A 25868-nucleotide genomic window follows, 5' to 3' on the forward strand; every position below is an offset into this window, starting at 1 on the left:
TGGAAAGAGCGAATGAGTAGGGGAATAGAATAGGACTCTTTTTCATCATAATCACAAAAGTTTCGTATTCGGACAAACTCTGATCCAATTTGATCTCATTCGATGATTAATTATGTAAATATGAGACGTCAATTGACTAAGTAAAGTTCTTGATGATAATAAGATCTTGAAATCTAATCTCAATTTCGTCATTTGGTCTTTGTAAAAAAAAGAAAAATACAAATTTACATGGTAATTTTGCAATGTGACAAGTGTTTTCCAACATAATAATTTGTGAAATTAATAGTTTTTTGGAATCGAATTTGACTAGTATATCATCGTTAGTAAGATTTTGGTATTGAATCCCGCATGCACACCTTACTTTTATTGTTTCTCCTACCCATTTAACTTCAAGCAGTATTTTTAGAACATCAAGTTGAATCACATAATCATAGGAAAAATCTTATTGCTTCTTTGCTCTTAACAGGAACACCGTAAATATTGTAACAAGTGACAATAATCTCTATGATGAAAGTGAGCATATTGAATACACTAGAAAAAATTACAACCCAGGAGTTGAGCTTTTAAAAGCTGATATCATAGAAAATGCAGCTAAAGAAGGTGACAGATGCGTACGCCTTCAGTACCTCATCATAGATGATCGATAGGTGTGAACGGCACAGCTTTGGTTTTGGAAACCCAATATCCAATGAAAACGGTAAGGCAGAAGGAGACTACAGATAGGAGCAAAGCGAAGACAGTTACAGCATCCCATGAGCCAGAGGAAGATACCCGAGAGACGGATGGTCCTGACACTGATGCAGCTTCCAATGTCAACCAATTGCAGCTTGCAGAGTAGTGCTGAGACTTGCTCCATGGATTTCCATCGGTTGGGTACCAGAAAGCAACAGCCACCTTGCTGGACTGGCCGATAGTGAATTGAACATCCTGCAACCAAATTCGTGAACTTTCTGTTCATTTGTGATAACATATCACCATCAGAATTTGAGCCTCAAAGAGATAGAACTTTCAATTTACCTGTTGAAGACGATCCATTGTCCTTAATGGTCTGGAGAACTCAAAAGAGTAGGTGCCTTTCTGACCACGTTTTCCAAACGGACTATCCTCTTCGATGAAGCCTGAGGAGAGATACCAAATAAGGAGGAAGGCTGAAACAAATTCCCCATGAAGCATCCAAAAGGCATGTTGATGTGTGGGCCTCGTGAAAGAGGGCAAATAAATCATTTCTCTTTTCAGATGTAGGTAATCGACTCATTTGTCATTCGAGAGCAACACACTGTTTGGGGAGTTTCTTGAGGAGCCAAAATGTTTTCCAATAAAGAGAGTAAATAAGATAAGAGTAGTATCAAGGATAAACTATACTATGGGAGCATTTTGCAAAACAGGACCTTATACAGAATAAATTACAACAAACAAATCATGCCATCCTTAGAAAAGATACCTGTAATCAATGTTTGAACTTGGAATGATCTGTCTTATGAAAAAGCTAATCGAAAAAATTGTAAACAACTGTAAACAACAAAAATAGGAACAACCAATACATAGACCATAAAGCACTAAATCATAGTTGATATAAGATAATAGGTAAGAGCAATCATCATATTCTTACAACTTCTACTTCTGAGCAAGGTTTTTAATTTCAAATAATACCGCTCGTACCAGGCGGTATGTATCAGTCCGCCAGCAAACTGGTATGCGGACCGCTCACTACCGGACAGTACTGTCGATTAGAGTTGTCTCCGCTCTATTACCATCTTAAATCTGTCAGTGACGATCGATTTCGATAGTCACCACCCGCTACCGGGTGGTATTAGCCGAGGGAGAAGAAAAGGAAAACCTGGAGATTCGGCACCACTCTCCCTAGACGATCCCGATCCGTCGCCGCCCACCCTCGTCGGACGCCACAAAAGATGTCGCCTCCTCCTCGTCTAAGGCGATGAGGCTTTGGTGTCATCGTCGACCTCTCATCCATGCGAGGAGGGAAGAAGCCTCGGCAACGTCGCGAAGAGAAGAAACCGAGCGTCATCGAGGCAGCGTTTCTTCTGCCCACGCAGGCAGAAGAAACGAGGTGACGAGGCGGTGTTGTCGCCTCATCGCCCTTTTTTATGCGGGGAGAAGGAACCTTGATTTCCTCTCCCCATGCGGGTAGAAACCGAGCACGCATTTTTTTTTTTTTTTTTGTACGGGGAGGTTTATTCTCCCCACACAAGCAGAAACCGAGCGACGTCGTCCTTTTTTTTTTTTTTGCTGGGGAAGAAGGAAATGTCGATTTCTTCTCCCCAGCGGGCAAAAACCGAGCGACACCATCGAGGCGACGTCATCTTTTCTTCTTTTTTTTTGCGTGGGGACCCCACGTGGGCAGAAACCGAGCATGAGAAGTACCAAGGCGACGTCGGTTTTTTTTTTTACTATATATATATATATATATATATATATACCGAATGGTATACCAAAATATACCACTCGGTATACTGTACCATACCGTACTGAGCTAAGCTCAATACTCCACTATGATACGAAATTATAATCCTTGCTTCTGAGATTCAAAATTTAGTAGATGACCGATCAATCAAGAATTGAGAATAGCCATAAGTTAAGGAATTGTAACATAATACCAGGCGGCCTCAAAAGGTGATATGTTACTGTATCATAATAACCCAATCATCTTATAAGGTGGATATGCTAAATAACCATTAACCACTACCTTGCACCTATTGACATCAACATTCATTAGCTCCAATCTCAAGATATTGTGTCCTTTGCTCTAACAAAGGTAATGTCATATTGCTGCTATAGGCTGTTTGTAAAGATATAAATCCTACAAATGAACTAACCCATCAACAATGTGAGAACTTCAATGATTATTTGATGCAACACTAAATTAGTACATTCTTTTATCAATGGGCATCTATGGCAAGTCATTCTTTTGTTAAGAATTTTTTACACTGGAATCGCTTTCCTTACAAGGATTTTCATGTTTATAAGCCTAGATAATTCTTAAGTTACTTCATGCTTCACAGGCTCTTCTGATCCATATACAGCGGTCAGAAAAATATGCAGTTCTATTGGTATTACTTTAAGCATACTCAACTTTCACATTACTAAACATGAAGTAGAGACCCGAGCATATTAAACTCTAAACAGGACACTGGTTTTTATGATATTTGTGCATGAACTGTCAGGTTGCTCCATTACCATGAATTCACATTAAGTTTTGTTTTGTTCTCATTTCAGTAATATTTTGAAAATCACACCATCTTGGGCTCTCTCTAATTAGTCGAGTTCTCTTCAAGAATCTCTGTTCTTCAATATCCGAAAAAGACGTTATTTGAGATACATAAGGTAATCATAAAATTCCACAAAACTCAAATAAAGGTAATCATCATTACAATGTGACTCAATTAGCCTAATTATTGGCAAAAGGTTGATGCTAATGGGTGGTTTCACAGGATAGAAATCTTAGAACATGAGCAGCAAAATTCATAAATTATGCCATTATGGGTCTTTGTCAGGGATTATCAACCTAAAGATAAGTTGATTGAAACTGAATATGCACCAGAAGAAATATAAAATTACACCAGGGACTATTCTTTTCTACTCAGAGAAGCAAGAATAATCATCAAATAAACCACTGTTGCCAGAATTTCAAGTAGGTATTGTTTGAATTCAAGATCCATTCTGAGCAAGTACTTTTAGGGAAAAAAAATATAAAGAATTTTGACTTGATCGATAACTTAAATTTTTAGGACTTTTTGCACCTGTTTATTATCATTATGTTTTTCAGCAGTCAAGAACTATGAATGTCACTGTCCACATGTAACAAAAGATTGTACCTTTAGGAAGTCCAAAAAGGAGAACTTAGGTCTTAGTATATCATCAGCAACAGATGAATGGCCAATGGATTTCCTCATCAGGGACCTCTATCGGTAGGCCTCATTAGTTTAATACCAAAATCATGTTCTTAGTTACATAAGATTCTCATAACAGCAAATGCGCATCAAAAGATTGATTATAAGTTTAGACTAGAAATTAAATCAGTTTGTCAAATCTATAAGAAAATAGGCAATCAGTGTATCATACTTGAACCAGATATTAGAGAACTGTGCCACCAAGCTCCTTTCCAATCATTTTGAGCATTTGAAATATGTCCTGAGGACACAATGACAAGTTAGTAAAGCTTGTTCCAAAATTCCAACATAAATTTGCAAAATGTTAAAACTGAAATGGAAGCAAGAGAAAAAGGACATATATTTAATTTAACAACAATGTACTGAGACATGCTCATTGTGCTGGCTCCAACCAATATTGACTCTGGGAAGAATCAATTTATGCAGGTACCTTAACTACAAGTAGAAATGCTATTTCATGACCCAACTCTTGGTCATCCAAGTTGCAAACAAACCATGATGCCAAGGCTTGACCAACATAGAGATAACACAAAAGGTATAAACAAGAAATATCAACTTTTTCAAGCAACCTTTAAGGCACCATTTGGTATGGAAACTTCATGAAATTTCCTATGATATACCATGAATTTAGTCAAACAAATTTAGAACCCCACCCAAGAATCTCCACCCTGCAAATCCTATAATTAGTCAGTATCCAAATCCCACCCTTCAAATTCCATACTCTGAAACTCATTTGGCAAGAGAAGTACACAAGATTTTAAAGAAATCACTTCCTAAATCACACCATCTAAGTTCCATCCTCTACATCCTAGAACTGAATTTCAGAGGTACAATTTGCCAATCCCAACATATAACTCTCCTAACGACAAAAAAATTTGACCAATATGTGAGATTTGGAGAATTTCATACTTGAAATCTGAACAATTCAAATTTTGGAAAACCATAGGGCTCTCTTAACAGATAAATGACTATATAGAGCAGAGGGACATAGTTTGTGCAGTGAACAAGCACAAAGAAGGGAGTAAAAAGAATAAATACAGTAAAATGGTGACTGCTAGCAAATTTTGTGCTCAAAGCATGCCTCAGCATATATCAAATGGCAATTGAGGCCGTTGCTTTAAGAGAGGTCCAGACAGAAGAAACATTTACAATAAAAAAGATCATGCTTTAAATTAAGATAAGCAATGTAAGAAGTAAGATTACCGGAAGGTCCTATCCCGTCAAGGTAACGGCAGTGTGGATTCCAAGCATACACATCAACCAGGTGCCCAAAACTGTCATAAAATTAGCAATAGGATGCAAGGTTTTAGTATATACTACTTTGACAAACTACCTTGCAGCAGAAAGACAAGGATCTCAATTTACCTATCATTTCCATTTCCTTTCCTGTTGTCTACAACATTGCCACCATATAATCGTCCAGGAATAGCATTTCCAATTGAAAAATGCATAATGTCTACTTCATGACCACGGCAGCTTTTTTCAGTGCATGTACCAGGTAAGTTCGAACATCCTCCCATCTAAAGAAACAAAGTGATTTCTCCATTTTACAAGAAACAGACAAAAACAAGATCAAACAAGGATAGGTAGAGGTACCTAGCAATGTAAATATCTGACAAATGTGCAATATTAACAAAAGGTCAGAATACAAGTTATGCACTAATATAAGCCCAAAAAGGATAGATATCAATGAATGTTTCTTGTCTCATATGAAATACAAGTAATCGGAGTGAGGAGCACTAGAAGACCTTACATTTTGATATGTAGCATTTTCCCCAACTTGAAACATAAGAGCAACAGAAGGACACTTATAATCATCACTGGTTTTCAAAAGAAAAGAAGAAACAAAAAAAGAGTTATTCAACTATAAAATTGAACTATCACATATTCCATGAAGAATAGCAATCATATAGTACAGCTCAGCAGGAAGTTAACTTAAGAAATGGCAAACGAGTTCAAGCAGTTGTGTAGTTGACAAAGCAAGGTAAACCAATGATTATTAGTTCCAAAGCACAATACCAAACATTAGTTGCAGCAGCAGTAGAACTACCAAAACTATGGTCAAAATCAGAGCAGGTGACACAAAATTAATAGTCAAATATAAGTTTATTGTTTAGCTTTGTTAGGTCAAGTTGATATCTGCATAAGCCTAGGATTGTGTCACGTTGAGTCAAGATCCACGAACTATATCCAGATTCAATGTATTTGGAAATATTTTTGTTAAAGAAAAAGTCCTACTGTGAAGATTTTTTTATGCAGGACCAAATAGAAGGCCTGTAATGCGGTCAAGTCTGCTATTTCTGACATATTATTTATGACCACAAAAAACATGTAAGGACTCTCCTCAGGAAATAACACACCAAATTAATCCAATTTTGTAGAAAAGAACCAAAACAATATGATTGATTGGTTGTGACATCAGCACATAATTTAATATAGAAAACTATGAGTACAAGAAAGAACAGAGAATATAAGAAGATAAACACTACATGACACTGATACTTTTACACAGGAGCCATGTCACTTTAGTGCACATGGGACACCAGTCTTGGGTAAATGGTATTTGGATCTCACTAGACCAGATTGAGTCTTCTTTAAGTCCTGTGTGATACCAAGACAAGATTAAGATTTCTATTATTCCAGTATCTTCTGGTGGATTTTCGTCCTATTTTGTAATTGTAATAAATATGTCTAGATTCATTGTATGATTGTATCTATAACCTATTCTTTTTTACATAAGAATAGATTTCCATTTGGGGAAGTTATTATTTTTTAAGACTTCTCAAAGTTATTATTTTCTAAGACTTCTCAATCTATAGATATATGCTTATATGATCTGAGAAAGTTCTAAGTTGACTGTAACTTCCTCATGCAACCCTTCTTGTTCCATGCTTAGGACCAATAGTAAATTATAAAAAAAAAGCTAACAGTAAGCAGGCACAAGTACGTTTTGACCAGTCATATTGCCCTAACTAGAGTTCAACGGAAAGGAAAAAAATCCACATAGTCAAACCCAAAAAACTACAATATTTTGGCTTGTATTATTGTTGTTGAGGATTCCTTCCTGCAGAGGTTGTAAGTCTATTTTAGTTAGACTAAGATGCTTATCTTTCTCTCACTTGTTTTCGTTTGGACTATGATTTTATTAGATAGGTATTTCTTTTCTTTTTTTTCCTGAGTTAACAGGCCTATTATTATAAATAAGAATCATTATTGAGTTTTGGATATATGTTATGGAGGTGATAAATAAGCTAGGAGTTTTATTAAGACTATTTGGATATGGTTGTTTATTCTTGTACTTTTTTCCTTAATCTCCCATTACACTTCCATTCCCTATCTGGAGAGAATACATAAGTATGTTTGGTTGTCGAGGCTTTAGATCAAGGATTCCAACACCGAATGATACCGCCCGGTAGCAGGTGGTACCGTTGATCTTGTCACATCCTGAATTTTTTTTTTTTTTTTCCACACAGGCCAAATAGGTAAACATCACTTTATTCATCATCTATAACCATTTATTACAATTCATTTATTCATCAAATTACAAATAGAAAAGTAAACATAGTGATGTTAACTTCAAGAGTCATCCTAGTGGCTCTACCTAGCGGTAGAGGAAGGTCCGCTCTCCACTGGAATCCGATTTAGTACTAGAGAGAGGCTGCTCTGAAAATCAAAAACAAAGAAAATTCAGCAACGCTGAGTAGAAACCCCAAAAGTCAAATCAAGATAAATACATGACCAAAATTCAATCAATCATCCCATTGGCGTATATCAAATACCCGAAGGAGCACTCCCCCAACAGCGGATGGAGAGGCTTTATCCTACGGGATGAGTTTGTGTTCTCCCAACAGCGGATGGAGACAAACTCATATCACATTCCCAACAGCGGATGGAGTGGTGTCCCACACCCGCCAAAGTGGGGACACGTTCCTCCCAACAGCGGATGGAGGAACCGTCCAGCCGCCACGTCTGACGGCCTGCTAATCCCCAAAGGGAATCGCCCTACCTGCCCTTGGTAGGGAAATAACATAATCTCACACTAGTCATGTCCATATAGGGATGAAATAACACATTTAAACATTTCTTTCAAATATCATCAATACCAAATAATACAAATTAGCCCTCAATTGACTTGAACTCTAGTTCAATTGGTCCAATTGAACTCAATTTACTAGGACCTAACTGAACCGATCTATAATCCTTATTTAACTGGTCTGGAACCACCCTAGACTAGTATAATTTGGATTAGATTAGGTTCAATTTAGGTTAAACTAACTTGAATAAGTCAATCAATTTGGAATCACCCTGAATTGATCTAGACTAATCAAGCCTAGTTTAGTTCAATCAATACTTGGGCTCAAATCCAACAATAATATTGAGCTAGATCAAGCCAGCTCATCTACTAGTCATGTGCATTATACATGACTGGGCATGCATCACACAAAGCTGGCCCAGCCTTGGCCCATGGACTGGTCATGTGCATCGCATGTGACCGCCCATGATGGTTAGGCTGGGTTAGCCTACGAGCCAAGGCCTAATCCGTGGGTTGGGCCTGGCCTACGGGCTGGGCCTGGTCTACTGATTAGGCCTAGCCAATAGGCTGTGGCCTGACCTATGGGTTGGGCCTGGCCTGTGAGCAATTTCAATCCAAATAATATATAATTTCATACCGCAACATATATTCATTAGCAATATAAATAAAAAACATAATAACGCATTGAATGATAGACAAGGAGATAAGCTTTAAAACAAAGAAATAACATTCTAATTTAAATGGAAATCATAATTCATTAAAAGACATAAACTTTAATATAATGAAATAACCTTCTAAATTCACATAAAAATCATGATTTCAATACATATAAAATTTCAACATATTCTAGTCAAATTCTAAATCATTCAGAATAGCATATTCTAAATTTCAAATTAATGAATATCACAAAAGATTTTAGATAACATATTTTAATCTAATAATATTTTAATCTAAATAAGATTAAAGATAAACAGTAATATTAGGAAATATTAGATAAAACATATAAATTTTTTTTTAACATCTTTAAATCTACAATAAAAACTTAATCATGGGTCAACATTATACAAGTGATTACTTTAATGTAATAATAAAAAAATTTAACATTTAAAGAATTGATAAATATTTTTCAAACTACAAGCTTTCAACATTCAAAGAATCAAAATAAAAACTAAAACTTTTAAATTTAAGAAAGGCAGGGAAACCTACCTCTTGTCAACAGGGTGTAACTCCTCATTCTCTTGTCAACAGGGTGTAACTCCTCGTTCTCTTATCAACAGGATGTAACTCCTCGTTCCTCCCGCTGCCAGGCTCGACTAGGTGAGGAACGAAGGAGAGAAATCCCTCCCTTTAAATAGGAGGAGGTGAGCCTCTATTAAGGGAAATAAATTTTAATTTTCGTATTTATTTAATATAAATTATTTCTATTTAATATACTAACAAATATGATATTATCATATTTGGAATACTTACTAGTTATTTCCTTAATTCATATCAACAAACAAGGAAGTAGATTAAGATTTCCTTAAATTATAATAACAAGTAAGGAAAGAAAATCAATTCCTAACTTAAATATTTGATGTGATTACATTTCTCCTCTCCTATAGGAAATTTGGTCCCCAAATTTAGCTTACCTTAATAAAATAGATGAGGATACTGCTCTCGCATATCTTCTTCTCTTTCCTATGTTGCCTCTTGGTCTGAATGGTGTTGCCAACAAATCTTTACCAAAGGTATAATTTTGTTCCTTAGAACATATTCTTTTCATTCCAAGATCTGGGTTGGTTGTTCTCTAAAAGTGGCATCATCTCGTAGTTGTAGAGGTTGGTAAGATATGACATGTGATGGATCCCTGATATATCTTCGAAGCATTGACACATGGAATACATCATGGATGCTAGCCAAAGTCGGGGGAAATGCCAATTTGTATGCTACAGGCCCAACCTTTTGTAAGATCTCAAATGGGCCAATAAATCTTGGGGCTAACTTTCCCCTTTGACCAAACCTCATAACTCCTTTGGTTGGTGACACCTTTAAGAAGACGTGCTCACCAACTTCGAACTCTAGATCTCTTCGCCTTCGATCTCTAGATCTCTTCGCCTTCGATCTGCATAACTTTTTTGACGACTTTGAGCTGTTAATAATCTTTGGCGTATAATTCGAATATTATCAGCATCTTTTTGAATTAATTGAGGCCCCAAAAGCTTCCGTTCTCCCACCTCATCCCAATATACAGGTGATCTGCACTTTCTTCCATAAAGAGCTTCAAATGGAGCCATCTGTATGCTAGAGTGGTAATTATTATTATAAGAAAACTCAATTAGATGCAAGTGCATATCCCAACTCCCACCAAGGTCTAAAGCACACGCTCTTAAGAGATCTTCAAGAGTTTGTATTGTCCTTTCAGATTGGCCATCAGTTTGGGGGTGAAAAGCTGTACTAAATTTTAACTGCGTGCCCAAAGATTTTTGTAGACTTCCCCAAAATTTAGAGGTGAATCTTGGATCTCTATCTGAGATAATGCTAACTGGCACCCCATGATATCGAATAATTTTCTTAATATATAAGCTTGCTAGTTTATCCAATGAATACTTTTTGTTAATAGGAAGGAAGTGAGCAGATTTAGTAAGTCTGTCTACTATTACCCAAATTCCGTCATATCCTTTCACAGTCTTGGGTAATCCTATCACAAAATCCATAGTGACTTGCTGCCACTTCCATTCAGGAATTGAAATCCTTTGCAACTTTCCCGCAGGTACTCGATGTTCTATCTTCACCTGTTAACATATCAGACATTTAGAGACAAACTCTGCTATATCTCTCTTCATACCACGCCACCAATAGTTTTGGCATAAATCTCGATACATCTTAGTAGTCCCGGGATGGATATTAAATTTTGATCTATGTGCTTCCTCTAATAATTGCATCTTTACTGGATGGCTTTCGGGAACACAAAGTCGATTGTGGAATGTAATAGAACCATCTTCGGCTTGGAGGAATTCAGGTCTAGATCCTTGAGCTATTTCCTTAACTATCATTTGAAGATATGTATTTTCCTTTTGACTTTCTTTAACTTTTTCCACCAAAAATGATTGTGCCATCAAACACACAAGAAAACCTTTATTTGTCTCCGATAAAAGTTTAAGTTTTAAGTCTGCTAACTCCGTCATCATAGAATTCCTTTGAATATTCATATAGGCTACAAGACTGTAGGTATTTCTGCTTAAGGCATCAGCAACTACATTAGCTTTCCTAGGATGGTAGTTGATATTAAAATCATAATCCTTTAGAAAGTCCAACCACCTTCTTTGTCTCATATTTAAATCTTTCTGTGTGAAAATATATTTGAGACTCTTATTTATGATCTGTGAAGATTTCGAAAGTCTGTCCATATAGATAATGCCTCCAAATTTTCAGTGCAAAAATGATAGCTGCTAGTTCTAAGTCATGAGTAGGATAGTTCTTTTCATGAGGCTTTAATTGCCTCGATGCATAAGCAACTACCCTCTCGTTTTACATTAGAACGCAACCAAGCCCTTGTAGTGAGGCATCACTATACACTACAAAACCTTCTCCCCCTGAAGGAATCACCAAGATAGGAGCACTGGTTAATTTCTTCTTCAATTCTTGAAAACTTTGTTGACATTTATCATCCCACATAAATTTTATATTCTTTTGTGTCAACTTAGTCAATGGTGCTGCTATTTTTGAAAAGCCTTCTACGAATCTTCTATAGTATCCAGCCAAACCTAAGAAGCTTCTAATCTCTGAAACATTAGAAGGCTGCTTCCATTTTATCACAGCTTCAATTTTGTGAGGGTCAACAGATATACCAGCGCTCGAAATTACATGACCGAGAAACATAATTTCATTGAGCCAAAAGTTACACTTACTTAACTTGGCATATAGTTTCTCTCGCCTTAGGACTTCCAGAACTGTCTTAAGATGGTGTTCATGCTCTGCTATGCTTTTGGAGTAGATCAAGATATCATCAATAAACACAATTACAAATTTATCAAGATAAGGGTGGAACACTCTATTTATGAGATCCATGAAGGCAGCTGGTGCATTTGTGAGTCCAAAAGGCATTACTAAGAATTCATAATGACCATATCTTGTTCTAAAGGCAGTTTTCTGTATGTCTCCTTCCCTTATCTTTAGTTGATGATACCCGGATCTCAAATCAATCTTTGAGTATACTTGAGTACCTTGAAGTTGATCAAACAGGTCATCTATTCGAGGAAGAGGATATTTATTCTTTATGGTCACTTGGTTGAGTTGTCTATAATCGATGCATAGTCGCATAGATCCATCTTTCTTCTTCACAAATAGGACAGGGGCACCCCAAGGTGATACACTAGGTCGAATAAAACCCTTGTCCAAAAGCTCTTGGATCTGTTTCTTTAACTCCTCCAACTCAACTGGTGCCATTCTATACGGAGGTTTAGAAATAGGTGCAGTACCAGGTAGAAGATCAATTGTAAATTCAATCTGTCTATTTGGTGGCAGTGCAAGTAGATCTTCAGGAAAAACATCTGGAAAATCCCGTACAATGGGGATGTCCTTTAATACTGGCTTCTTAGATTCTTCTCCAGAAATAAAGGCCAAGTATCCTTGACATCCCTTCAGTAATAGTTGGGTAGCACTTAAGGCTGAAATAATAGAAGGGAACTTTTCTTAAATCCCAATGAACTTGAAAGGTGGTTGATCTAGAGGTGAGAAAGTAACAATCTTCCGAAAACAATCGACACTTGCATGGTATGCGGAAAGCCAGTCCATACCCAAGATAGCATCGAAATCTTGAAATTCTAGTAGAATAAGATCTACTAGCAAATCATGACTTTCAATTGTAATAACACAGTTTCTATATATTTGATCAACTATCAAAGAGTTTCCAACTGGTGTTACTACCATTAATGTATTATTCATTGTCTCACGATTCTTATGCAGTTTCATAGCAAAATAAGGTGATATAAAAGAATGTGTAGAACTAGAATCAATAAGCACAGATGCTGGCATACCACAGAGTGTGATGATACCTTTAATAATAGATCCCGAGGCTTCAGCATCTTGATGAGTCAGTGCATAGACTCTTGCCTGTCCTTCCTCTCTGGGTCGTAGCTGTTGTTGTCCAGTTGTTTGGGGTGGAGCTCGGTGTTGATGTTGCTTCCGTGGGCAATCCTTCGACATGTGCCCCGGTTGTTGACAATAAAAACATACGCGTTGTCCCATGGGGCATGAGGTGGAAACATGATCTGTCTTCCCACAGAAATAACATCTTATAACAACTTGATTGCTAGGAGCTCCTGCTTGTTGATGCCCGAACTGTTTGCCTTTTCCTTTCTTTGAGGGTCCAGAATGTGATCCCCCATACGTAAATGGTGCAGCACTAAAAGGTTGCTTTCGATCCTTTGCTTGTTGTAATTCATTATCTAATTTCTCTACCACCAAAGCTCGATTTAACACTTCAGCATATGTTGGTAAAATCAGTACTGCAACAGACTTTCTAATTGATGATCGAAGTCCCCTCTCAAAATGACGAGCTCTTTGACTTTCATTAAAAGCAATATATGGAGAGAACTGAGCCAACTCAGTGAAATGATGATCATATTCCATTACAGTTCTATTTCCTTGGTGGATGCTAAGGAACTCTTGTTGTTTCTCAAAGCGAACTGAATCAGGAAAGAACTGCTCATAAAATGCATCTTTAAACTGCTCCCAAGTTACTACATTACCTCCTGCCTCTAACATCCTCCTTTTTGAGGTCCACCAAGTGTCTGCCTTCCCTTCCAAAATGAAAGAAGCGAAAGTCACTTTCTGATTTTCCCTACATTCGATAGCTTCGAATGTCTTTTCCACTTGACGAATCCAACGTTCAGCAAAGATTGGATCTGGCTTGCCTTCAAAAATTGGTGGTCCCAATCTCTTAAAGTGATCTAAAGTATTATTCCTACCCCGTGGAATTTCATCTCGTTCCTCCTGACGCTCAAAGTATCCTCTAATAGCATTGAGGACTCCGTGTACGTCATCTTGAGCATTGACGGGTGCTGGGGCATGAGGGGCATTCTGCGAAGTCGGAGAAGCTGGCCCATAATTAGTGACAGGTGTACGGGAGGACTGGGTTTGCTCTACGATGCGTGGAGCTTCCAAGTTATTATTTGTTTGAACACCTCTTCGAGTGCGTACACCAGTAGCATTGCGACCATGAGCACCCCAAGTGACAGGACCACTAATCTCTGGAATTGGCTTCATTACTCCTATAATAGGTTAAAGATAATCATTGGTTAAAGTCAATCATGGGACCTAATACACCTACAGGCCCTAGACCATGCTCTGATACCATAAAAAGATGTCACATCCTGAATTTTTTTTTTTTTTTCCACACAGGCCAAATAGGTAAACATTACTTTATTCATCATCTATAACCATTTATTACAATTCATTTATTCATCAAATTACAAATAGAAAAGTAAATATAGTGATGTTAGCTTCAAGAGTCATCCTAGTGGCTCTACCTAGCGGTAGAGGAAGGTCCGCTCTCCACTGGAATCCGATTTAGTACTAGAGGGAGGCTGCTCTGAAAATCAAAAACAAAGAAAATTCAGCAACGCTGAGTAGGAACCCCAAAAGTCAAATCAAGATAAATACATGATCAAAATTCAATCAATCATCCCATTGGCGTATATCAAATACCCGAAGGAGCACTCCCCCAACAGCGGATGGAGAGGCTTTATCCTACGGGATGAGTTTGTGTTCTCCCAACAGCGGATGGAGGCAAACTCATATCACACTCCCAACAGCGGATGGAGTGGTGTCCCACACCCGCCAAAGTGGGGACACGTTCCTCCCAACAACGGATGGAGGAACCGTCCAGCCGCCACGTCTGACGGCCCGCTAATCCCCGAAGGGAATCGCCCTACCTGCCCTTGGCAGGGAAATAACATAATCTCACACTAGTCATGTCCATATAGGGATGAAATAACACATTTAAACATTTCTTTCAAATATCATCAATACCAAATAATACAAATTAGCCCTCAATTGACTTGAACTCTAGTTCAATTGGTCCAATTGAACTCAATTTACTAGGACCTAACTGAACCGATCTATAATCCTTATTTAACTGGTCTGGAACCACCCTAGACTAGTATAATTTGGATTAGATTAGGTTCAATTTAGGTTAAACTAACTTGAATAAGTCAATCAATTTGGAATCACCCTAAATTGATCTAGACTAATCAAGCCTAGTTTAGTTCAATCAATACTTTGGCTCAAATCCAACAATAATATTGAGCTAGATCAAGCCAGCTCATCTACTAGTCATGTGCATTATACATGACTGGGCATGCATCACACAAAGCTGGCCCAGCCTTGGCCCATGGACTGGTCATGTGCATCGCATGCGACCGCCCATGATGGTTAGGCTGGGTTAGCCTACGGGCCAAGGCCTAATCCGTGGGTTGGGCCTGGCCTACGGGCTGGGCCTGGTCTACTGATTAGGCCTAGCCAATAGGCTGTGGCCTGACCTATGGGTTGGGCCTGGCCTGTGAGCAATTTCAATCCAAATAATATATAATTTCATACCGCAACATATATTCATTAGCAATATAAATAAAAAACATAATAACGCATTGAATGATAGACAAGGAGATAAGCTTTAAAACAAAGAAATAACATTCTAATTTAAATGGAAATCATAATTCATTAAAAGACATAAACTTTAATATAATAAAATAACCTTCTAAATTCACATAAAAATCATGATTTCAATACATATAAAATTTCAACATATTCTAGTCAAATTCTAAATCATTCAGAATAGCATATTCTAAATTTCAAATTAATGAATATCACAAAAGATTTTAGATAACATATTTTAATCTAATAATATTTTAATCTAAATAAGATTAAAGATAAACAGTAATATTAGGAAATATTAGATAAAACATATAAATTTTTTTTTAACATCTTTAAATCTACAATAAAAACTTAATCATGGGTCAACATTATACAAGTGATTACTTTAATGTAATAATAAAAAAATTTAACATTTAAAGAATTGATAAATATTTTTCAAACTACAAGCTTTCAACATTCAAAGAATCAAAATAAAAACTAAAACTTTTAAATTTAAGAAAGGCAGGGAAACCTACCTTTTGTCAACAGGGTGTAACTCCTCATTCTCTTGTCAACAGGGTGTAACTCCTCGTTCTCTTGTCAACAGGGTGTAACTCCTCGTCCTCCTGCTGCCAGGCTCGACTAGGTGAGGAACGAAGGAGAGAAATCCCTCCCTTTAAATAGGAGGAGGTGAGCCTCTATTAAGGGAAATAAATTTTAATTTTCGTATTTATTTAATATAAATTATTTCCATTTAATATACTAACAAATATGATATCATCATATTTGGAATACTTACTAATTATTTCCTTAATTCATATCAACAAACAAGGAAGTAGATTAAGATTTCCTTAAATTATAATAACAAGTAAGGAAAGAAAATCAATTCCTAACTTAAATATTTGATGTGATTACAGATCTAGCCCCGTATCGGACGATACGGGGTTATATCGAGCGGTAACAGTCGATATTTTGAACGTTACCGCCCGAAACAGGTCGGTAATAGTCGATTTCGACCGTTGCCACCCGCTACTGGGTAGTATCAGCCTGGCTGTGGTAAGGGAAAAGAAGCGTCGAGGGAGAAGAGGGAGAAGGCGCTCGAAGAAGAGGGAGAAATGGGAGAACCTCGATGCTTCCCAATCCAGCGCCACCCTCCCTCGACGATCTCGATCCAGGAGATAACGGAGAGGTGACGGCTCGGCTTCTTCTTCACTGCGTTCTTCGTCGAAGGCCGGAGATGCCTACGGCCCTCATCGCGTTATTCGTCGAAGGCCTGAGACGTCTACAACCTTCGACGCCTTCACCGAACACCGTAAATGAGCGATCTTCTCCTTGTTTGACGAGTTGAGGAGAAGAAAAGGAGGCGACATTGTTGAGGCAACATATGCCTCCTTTTTATTTTTTATATTATTTTTATATCTTTATATGTTGATTTTTATATTTTTTATATTATATATATATATATATATATATATATATATATATATATATATATATATATATATATATATATATATCGAGCAAACCGTTCGATTCGCCCATATCTTACCGTATTGAGCAAAGCTCGAAACGTCGATACGGTACGAAATGACGAACCTTACTTTAGATAGCAAGAATTATAAACAAAATAAAATTTTGTAAGAAAAAAACTTTTTTGTTACTTAGTGAAATGACAAATCACAAGAAAAAAAGTAATAAAAGAAGAAAATCAAACAATAAACAGACCATATATATCAACCAAGACATAGTAACTAGTAACTATTAAGTACATTGAGAGCTATTGGTAAGTTGTGTAGTTAAGCCCAAATAATTAGAATATTATGGCTTGCATTATTGTTGTTGAAGATTCCTTTCTCTAGAGGTCATAAGTTTATTTTTTTTAGACTAAGATGCCGATCTTTCTCTCACTTGTTTTCGGTTGGATTAGGATTTCATTAGATAGGTATTTCTTTTTTTTTAATTGTTAGCTTAAGTGTTAACGGACCTATTATTATAAATAAGAATCATTATTTGAGTTTTGGATATATGTTGTGGAGGTGATGAATAAAGTTAAAGAGTTTTATTAAGGCTACTTGGATATGGTTGTTTATTCTTGTACATTTTTCCTTAATCTCCCATTACACTTCCATTCCCTATCAGAAGAGAAGACATGTGTATGTTTGGTGGTCATGGCTTTAGATAGCAAGAATTATATGCAAAATAAAATACTGTAAGAAAAAAATATTATTTTTAGTGAAATAATGAATCACAAGAAAAAGGTAATAAACAGAAGAAAAATAAATAATAAGCAGACCATATATATCAACCAAGCTACAATAAGTATTAAGTACATTGAGAGCTATTGGTAAGTTATGTGCACCAAAATTCACTTACCCTGTAGAATATGTATACTCTCCTTCAACTTGTAGCATGAAGAAAATGTTTCGCCCATCATGCAAAGCCTATAGATTGATTCACAGGTACATCAAATAAAATAAAAAAACAAAAGTATAAAAGCAATGCTGATATGATATTGTTAGATTACAGCATAGACATGAAGAATCAACCGCTATAAACAAAATTAAGAAAAGGTTCTCTTATCTTCAATAGCAATATGTTTTAAGTGCTTAAAATTAATTACTCATTTTCTAACATATACCAAGTTCCTTTTATAGAAGCCCCACAATGATTCATCTAGGTCTATGTCACAACAATTACATGTTATAAAATTTCAATAACTAAACCATAAACCTGAAATCCAGAATTCCTATTTAAAGAAAACAACCAAGACATAGCCACTTCTTCAAGACATAAAATGACATCAACAACAACAAAACCGCAAATCTCAACTATTTGACGTCAGCTACATGGTATCGCGATTAAGATATGTAAAAAATCATATGTTTAGTTAAACTTAATATATTTAAATATTTATTTATAGTTTCTACTAAGATCTTTTTAAGTCTTCCTTTATCTCTCCTCTTATCACTAACATTAATCATTTCACTTCTTCTAACTATCGCATTCATAAGTCTCCTAAGCACATGCCAAAACCATCTTAAATATTATTTTCTCATTTTATCCTCTATCGAAATCACGCCTAATTGTTCATGAATAAAAATATTTTTTTCTTATTTTTCCAACTAATTCTACACATTCATCTTAATATTCTCATCTCAATAACATAAACTTTTTGTGTATATTATTTTTTAACTATCTAACATTAAAAACCATAAAGCATTGCCGATCTCACGGTTGTCTTATAATTTTTTTTAAATCTTAAAAGTATCCGATGATTACATAAAAATTCCAATATCCCTCGTCATTTTAACCATCATATTTTTACAATATGAAAAATATCTGCATCAATCTCTTCATCTCGTTGATTAATCAATCCTAAATACCTAAAATTTTTATTTAAAGGAACTTATTGTCCATCTAACTAAAACTATATTCTCCTATTTATTCCTCGTATTACAAAAATTGCATCTCATATATTTAGTTTTGGTCCTACTTAATTTAAAACTTTTAGTTTCTAAAAATTTCCTCCATAATTCAAGTTTATAATTAATTTCACTTAGACTCCCACGAATTAAAATAATATCATCAACAAATAACATACATCAGAAAGGTTTATCTTGTAAATGATTAGTAAGTTAATTCGTTATCAATATGAAAGGGAAGGTACTTAATGCAGATCCTTAATGTGATCTTATACTAATAGGGAACTAACTTTACACACTCTTTATAGTTCTAACACCAGTACCTACATTATCATACATATCTTTAATAACATCAATATAATTAGAAGATACACTTTTCTTTTCTAAAATCCACCATAATAAATCTCTAGGAACTCTATTATAAGTATTCTCTATATCAATAAAAACCATATACAAATCTTTCTTTTTCTCTCTATATTTTTTTATTAATTGTCTTAATAAATAAATAGTTTCTATAGTTGATCTTCTAAGCATAAAACCAAATTGATTTTTGGATATATTTGGTTTAAGTCCTATCCTTCTTTTGATGATTTTTTTCCTAAGTTTTATAGTATGACTCATGATTTTATTTCTTCTATAATTAGAACAGTTTTGAGTGTTGCCCTTATTCTTGTAAATTGACACTAAAAATTTTTTTCTCCATTTATCAGGCATCTTTATGAATATCATAAGTTTGTTAAATAAACAAGTTAACTAAATTATTTTCTTGTCCCATAAACTATTCCAGGCTTCAAAAGAATAACCATCAAGTCTCATACTCTTAGTTATTTTCATCTTTTTTAATACATCTTTTACTTCACTAGCTCTAGTATTACAAACAAATCTATGGATATTAAATCTACCACGATTATTTATCATTAAAGCTAAGTCCTACATGGAATGTTTATTAAATAATTTATAAAAATAAATTATAGATACAATATTACATCGTATATTACTGGCACGACATAAAAATCTTGTAAATTAGCACAAAATAAATTATAGATACAAGAATCCCTATTTAAGACATAAAATGAAATCCACCATAATGATTTTTACTAATTTAGATACAAGATTACAGAAAAAAAAACAAGAATATAATAAGTGAAGTTCATCCTTTTATTTTCACCAAATACCCTAAAAAGAATTTATTTAATCATATATCATCTTTATAATGAAAAAAATTCACATTAAAGAAAAAAAAATTAGTAGTCATGAATTATCACATGAGTAACAACCTTGGCTAACTATTTTCCCCATCTAATCTAACAGCATATAAAGAACCAATGACCTGACAAGCATGATGGATATTTTCCTTTACAACTGATATTAAGTTCTAATGGTTCAGGCCTAGAAATTAGGCTATTGGGAATTGAAATTATTGTTTACTATTCTAATAGGACCTCTCTCTTCTCAAGGTTTTATTCTTTTGTAGTTGTGACATTATTCTAAAGGTAAAAGGCATGGTGTTAAAAACTAGATTGTACCAACTACTAACAAGCAAATACTATGTTAGAACCCTAGCGGATTCTAAGCTTGGGGTTGATCTCTTTAAGGGATCGGCCTCCTTGGAACTCTATAGGGGTTCCTTCCTCCAAGTTGCTGCTCAAAGGCTGCTAAAAAGATTCATCTATTGCTTATCAAAAGATGATGAATACATGACTATTTATAGGGCTTCTAAACCCTAACTCCTAATAGGACTCCTACTCAAGATTCCTACTTCTAACCAATTCCTAATAAGACTCGTACTCTATGAAGCAACCTCCCAACTAACCCTAACCCTAGCCGGCCTCTTCACCTCTTTAATAGGGGTCGGCTAGGTAGGTTTTACATGAATGCCCCTTTCAATAAAATTCAATTAGGACTCTCCTAGCTAGAGTCCTAACAAACCCGCTATCTTCAAATCAGCCTTGTCCTCGAGGCTGACGATCCATGAATTCTGGGAATTTAATCTTCAAGTCGTCATAACTCTCCCAAGTGGCATCTTCTGCTGGTAGGTTCGCCCACTGTATTAGCACTTCAGTAGTGGGTCGTCGTCGTCGAGTCACGATCCATCGATCAATATTGGCAATCGACTAGGTCTGAGTTCTCCTTTGGTAGTCATATTTGGTAGATGGCTTTGGGTTGTCTCGTTTTGTCCCAGCTTGAGCTTTAAACACGACACATGGAAGACTGGATAGATTCGGGAGCTAGCGGGTAAGTCCAATCTGTATACTACCGCTCCGATGCGCTCTAAAATTTGGTAGGGTCCATAGAACCGATGTGAAAGCTTCATAGATGCTCTGGTCTGGATTGATGTTTGCTTATATAGCTGGAGCCGTAGGAAGACTCAATCTCCTACTGAAAATTCTCTTTCGCCTTTGTGTTGATCATATTATTGTTTCATCCTTGCATGGGCTGCAGTGAGATTATCTTTTAGTAACTTCAACATTTTGTCTTTGTCCTGTAGTTCTCTGTCTACTTGTTCTACTTTAGAGGTACTCAATATATATTTTAGGATCATAGGGGGAGGTCGGCCATACATAACCTCATAGGGAGTACATTGTGTGGATGAATGATAAGTTGTATTATACCACCACTCGGCCCAGGGAAGCCACTTTGGACAGAAAAAACGCAGTAGCAAGATCAAACAAACTGTGCTATGCGGTTGGAATTCTGTAGTGCATCTTTCGTCATAGAGATAAAAACTTTGCGACGAAAAGTTTATGCAGCAATATAGGAACGATTTTTTTAGATTTTTGAATAAGGATAACTAAATTGCAGCAGTAGTAAAGTAGAAAACCAGAACCTATTGCAATTCACGGGGAGATCAAAGGATGATCCACGATGGTGGAGATGATGGCGGAATTCGATAACGATCTTTTAAGCAATTATGGGAATTTCTTTGGGCGGCTGTGGAGGGCTGATGGATAGCTGGATTTTTGAATAAGGATAACTAAGTTGCAGCAACAGTAAGGTAGGAAACCAGAACCTGTTGCAATTCACAAGGAGATCAAAGGATGATCCATGGTAATAGAGATCATGGTGGAATTTGGCGACGACCTTTTAAGCAATTGTGGGAATTGCTTTGGGCGGCTGTGGAGGGCTAATGGATGGCTGGATTTTTGAATAAGGATAACTAAATTACAGCAGCAATAAGGTAGGAAACCAGAACCTGTTGTAATTCACGAGGGGATCAAAGGATGATCCGCGATGGTGGAGATGACGGCGGAATTCGGCGACGACCTTTTAAGCAATTGTGGGAATTGCTTTGGGCGACTGTGGAGGGCTGATGGATGGCTGTGGAAGGGCAGCGAGACGCCAAGAACACTGCTCTAATACCAAGTGTTAGAACCCTAGCGAATTCTATGCTTGGGGTTGATCTCTTTAGGGGATCGGCCTCCTTGGAACTCTATAGGGGTTCCTTCCTTCAAGTTGCTGCTAAAAAGATTCATATATTGCTTGTGAAAAGAGGATGAATACATGACTATTTATAGGGCTTCTAAACCCTAACTCCTAATAGGACTCCTACTCAAGATTCCTAATAAGACTCCTACTTTAGAAGCAACCTCCCAACTAACCCTAACCCTAGTCGACCTCTTCACCTCTTTAATAGGGATCGGCTAGGTAGGTTTTACATGAATGCCCCTTTCATTAAAATTCAATTATGGCTCTCCTAGCTAAGGTCCTAACATACTACATTGTGAGTCAAGGATGACTCATCAAACAACATCCTCAATCATCAATGATATCCTCCTCGACGCATTGAAACTACTATTGTTTATTATGAATATTTCTAAAGCAAAATTTGAAATTTAAAATGTGCATATTTTGAGGAAGCTGACAATGTCCGATTAGCGAATCAACAATGGCTCATGGTTTTACTTATACGCATCCTGATCTTTCCTTGGGATTTCACCTACATTTTGGGCATCAATCTTTCATGAGCTTTGGTACTTGTAAAATTTTCTTCTCTAAGAAAAAAAAGGAAATCTAGCATGTTCAACTCGGTAGATCTAAACACGAGAAAACAAAACTATGAACACATCAAGAAAAAGATTAGTACAACATTACTTTTTCACCAAACTTATTAATGCCTGTACAAAAAGGGATGGACTAATGTACAAGACTTGCGCCAATATCGATATAGGAGAAGACATACTAAGATTTTTATAGAATACTGAAAAAATTATAGTCTTGTATAGAATACAGAATAGTCTCAAGTGTATAGCTGTTCACTAGGTTTTTCAGGTTTCTTCCATAATAGGCTAAAATAAGAGACTATTTTCTCAAAGAGAACTTTCTGTTGGAAACAATTCTACAAAAGATCCTTTGTTTTAAAAAACTGCAGAGAGGAGCATTCAACAAGTCTCGTCTTTTCACGGTTAATGAATCCAAGCTGTGCCAAAAAGGAAAAAATCAGCTTATTTGCATTTTTTTTTTTTTTTGCTTTTTGATAACTTGACAATCAAAATCAAGTTCATCCGAAAGGAAGTGTTGATGCAAATAAATTTTGCAAAACTAAACAACATTTTCAGAGGTACAGTCCCTCAACCAGTTGCTACAGATAATTACTGCTAACTCTATCCGTATTATAACTAATGTCGTGGACAACCTCGCATACACATCCTGACATACAGGAGAGGGAGTCAAACTTTCATTGCAATGGAAAACTTGTCACCTTTTAGACTAAAAGGGCATTTTTCTTGCTTGAGTTTCAGACTAAACTTGAGCAGATAGAAGGATAACAAACTGGATGGGCTAGGCATGGTGATATTTTTCACAAATTGATGAAAAGATACACGACAATAGAAACTTCAGGGATTCATGCAAAGCTCCTGGTTCATCTCTAAGATGATAGAATCCAGTCCTCATTCTCCTCTTCTTTAAGTTAGCTCAAATAATATGCATTAACAGATCCTTCTAGGTTCATATTTCTAACTAGTAGGTCTACCACTTCTTTGAATTCAAGATACATTTGTAAAGATAACTGAACTCCCATATCCCCACATGGACATCCTTTAGCATACCAATGCGAAGGCTCAAAAAGGTTACCAAGTCAATCACAAACAGTAGCAAATCCTAGTATACAATAACTTCTCACACGTTGAAGACATCAAGCAACAGTGGTTTATCGACATTTATTTTCGGTATCCTTCGTATGGCTCTGACACACATATCCATGACATGCTACACATGCTTCATATAACTTCTAATTTAGATTTTGCTTATAATACTTTCATAATTCCCATTTCCTGTAATGAATTCATCATGGTCGTAGATCAAGCAGGCATTGGTCCAAGATCTCGTTGGCTAAAAGATTACAGCAGCCAAAATGCATATACAACTTCAATCTGCAGCTTACCGAAGTCAGTTAAGAGTTACACTCGTTGATCCACGAAAAAGAGCGAAAAATTAGGAAAACAATTGTAACCTTGTAGTGAGAAAAACGAAAGCCTCACCTTGACGGTCATCGGGCCGCCACCATAGGCCTTATCCTCATCGAAATCGAGGGCGGGGAGGAGGGCGAGCTGTGGCCCAGCAACATCGGCCCAGTCTTCGGCGCGTCCGTCGACGGTAACGATTCCGGGCCGGAATTCGGCGTCGACTCGGACGTCGGGGCTCTGTTCGCAGCTCGACTCGTCCTCCTCCTCGTCGTGCTCGTGGGCGCCGCCAAGCCGGATCGTCGAGGAGAGAAATAAGACCGCGAGAAGCAGCAGCAGGAGCAGGGGCAGCGGTCGCAGCATGGCCGCACGGCGAGGAATCGGGACGGAGACAGCGCGGAATCGAGTAATTTGGTAATTCCCATCGAGTTGGGACAAAATCAAGCAATTACTGAACCAGAATAAAGGACACAAATAGAGAAGGTTTTATATCTAATTTTATTTTTCATTTTAAAACCAAATAACATTATTAAAATATTATAAAGTTTATTTCTAATTCTAGGGAGGAGCAATCTTATTTTCCCAACGTGTATATGGTGGTGATATGATACTTGTTAAAAGTGGTCTACGCAATTAAATGCCAATTACAGTTAAAATATTAACTAAGTCATTTAAATTGGGTAAAAATTTGAACTCTTTTTCATATCTTCTTCTAATTTATATGTAAATATATATTAATTTATATATATATATATATATATATATATATATATATACACATATATATGCACATATATATATATATACATATATATATATAACATTAAATTATAAGAAAAAGTTAGTTCTGGTAAGATACAGATTGTCAATATATATATATATATATATATAAGTAAATGATCATATTCATTGCATCTAAAACTATGTCTCAGTAACGTTGAAGCATTATAATCTCAGTTTTTCATCATTTCAGCATCCATTTTGCATTTATTTTTACTTTACGTATATGTGGGCAAGACAAATAGTTGCGGAGGCAAAGAGTTATAACTAGTTGATATGGCTAATATTGAAGGTAGATATTGTTAAAATTGAAAGTCATCTACACTGCACGAAGAGTTTATAACTGATACACACTTTATGCTATAAAAGATGATAACATTTTTGGAAATATTTTTCATTCCAAGGATATTCCCTTACAACCTCATGAATAAGATAATCTCAATTTGAAAATATTTTTTTATTCTCGTGTTGGGCTTTTCATGAACTTAGCATTCTAAGTAGTTTCATCATGCATATCTCCAATACTAGTTTTGCATATAATGCTTGGGACATAAATGACTTATTCCCATAGAATCATCTTTAATAATCAGCAATGATTCGGTATTCATAAAATAGCCTACGTGAAATAAAAAAGTTCATTTTATTCCTTAATATGAATTGTTAATACTAACACTACAGGAGAACAATATCCAAAGTAGTTTACCGAAGA

At 36.1% G+C, this 25868-nt stretch overlaps 1 protein-coding gene across 1 annotated transcript; it reads right to left on the reverse strand.

The window, feature by feature from the left end:
- Nucleotides 1-415: 415 nt before the first annotated feature.
- On the reverse strand, nucleotides 416-24821 carry LOC135629405 (uncharacterized). The gene is made up of 8 exons (XM_065136713.1): nucleotides 24458-24821; nucleotides 17929-17996; nucleotides 5662-5728; nucleotides 5274-5428; nucleotides 5112-5182; nucleotides 4081-4149; nucleotides 1018-1118; nucleotides 416-927 (listed from the first exon to the last, which is right to left on the reverse strand). The coding sequence occupies exons 1-8, from the start codon at nucleotides 24740-24742 to the stop codon at nucleotides 631-633; spliced, it is 1113 nt and encodes a 370-aa protein (XP_064992785.1). The 5' UTR covers nucleotides 24743-24821; the 3' UTR covers nucleotides 416-630.
- Nucleotides 24822-25868: the final 1047 nt, after the last annotated feature.

This window comes from Musa acuminata, chromosome BXJ3-1 (assembly GCF_036884655.1).
Source record: "Musa acuminata AAA Group cultivar baxijiao chromosome BXJ3-1, Cavendish_Baxijiao_AAA, whole genome shotgun sequence".
Taxonomy (NCBI): Eukaryota; Viridiplantae; Streptophyta; class Magnoliopsida; order Zingiberales; family Musaceae; genus Musa; species Musa acuminata.

Coding starts and splice junctions, on each gene's coding strand:
- LOC135629405 (XM_065136713.1), bottom strand. CDS start 24,742: ATGCTGCGACCGCTGCCCCTGCTCCTGCTGCTGCTTCTCGCGGTCTTA. Junction 5,729..17,928: donor GAGTATACATATTCTACAGG/GTAAGTGAATTT, acceptor TTTGAAAACCAG/TGATGATTATAAGTGTCCTT. Junction 4,150..5,111: donor TGACGGGATAGGACCTTCCG/GTAATCTTACTT, acceptor TTGTGTCCTCAG/GACATATTTCAAATGCTCAA.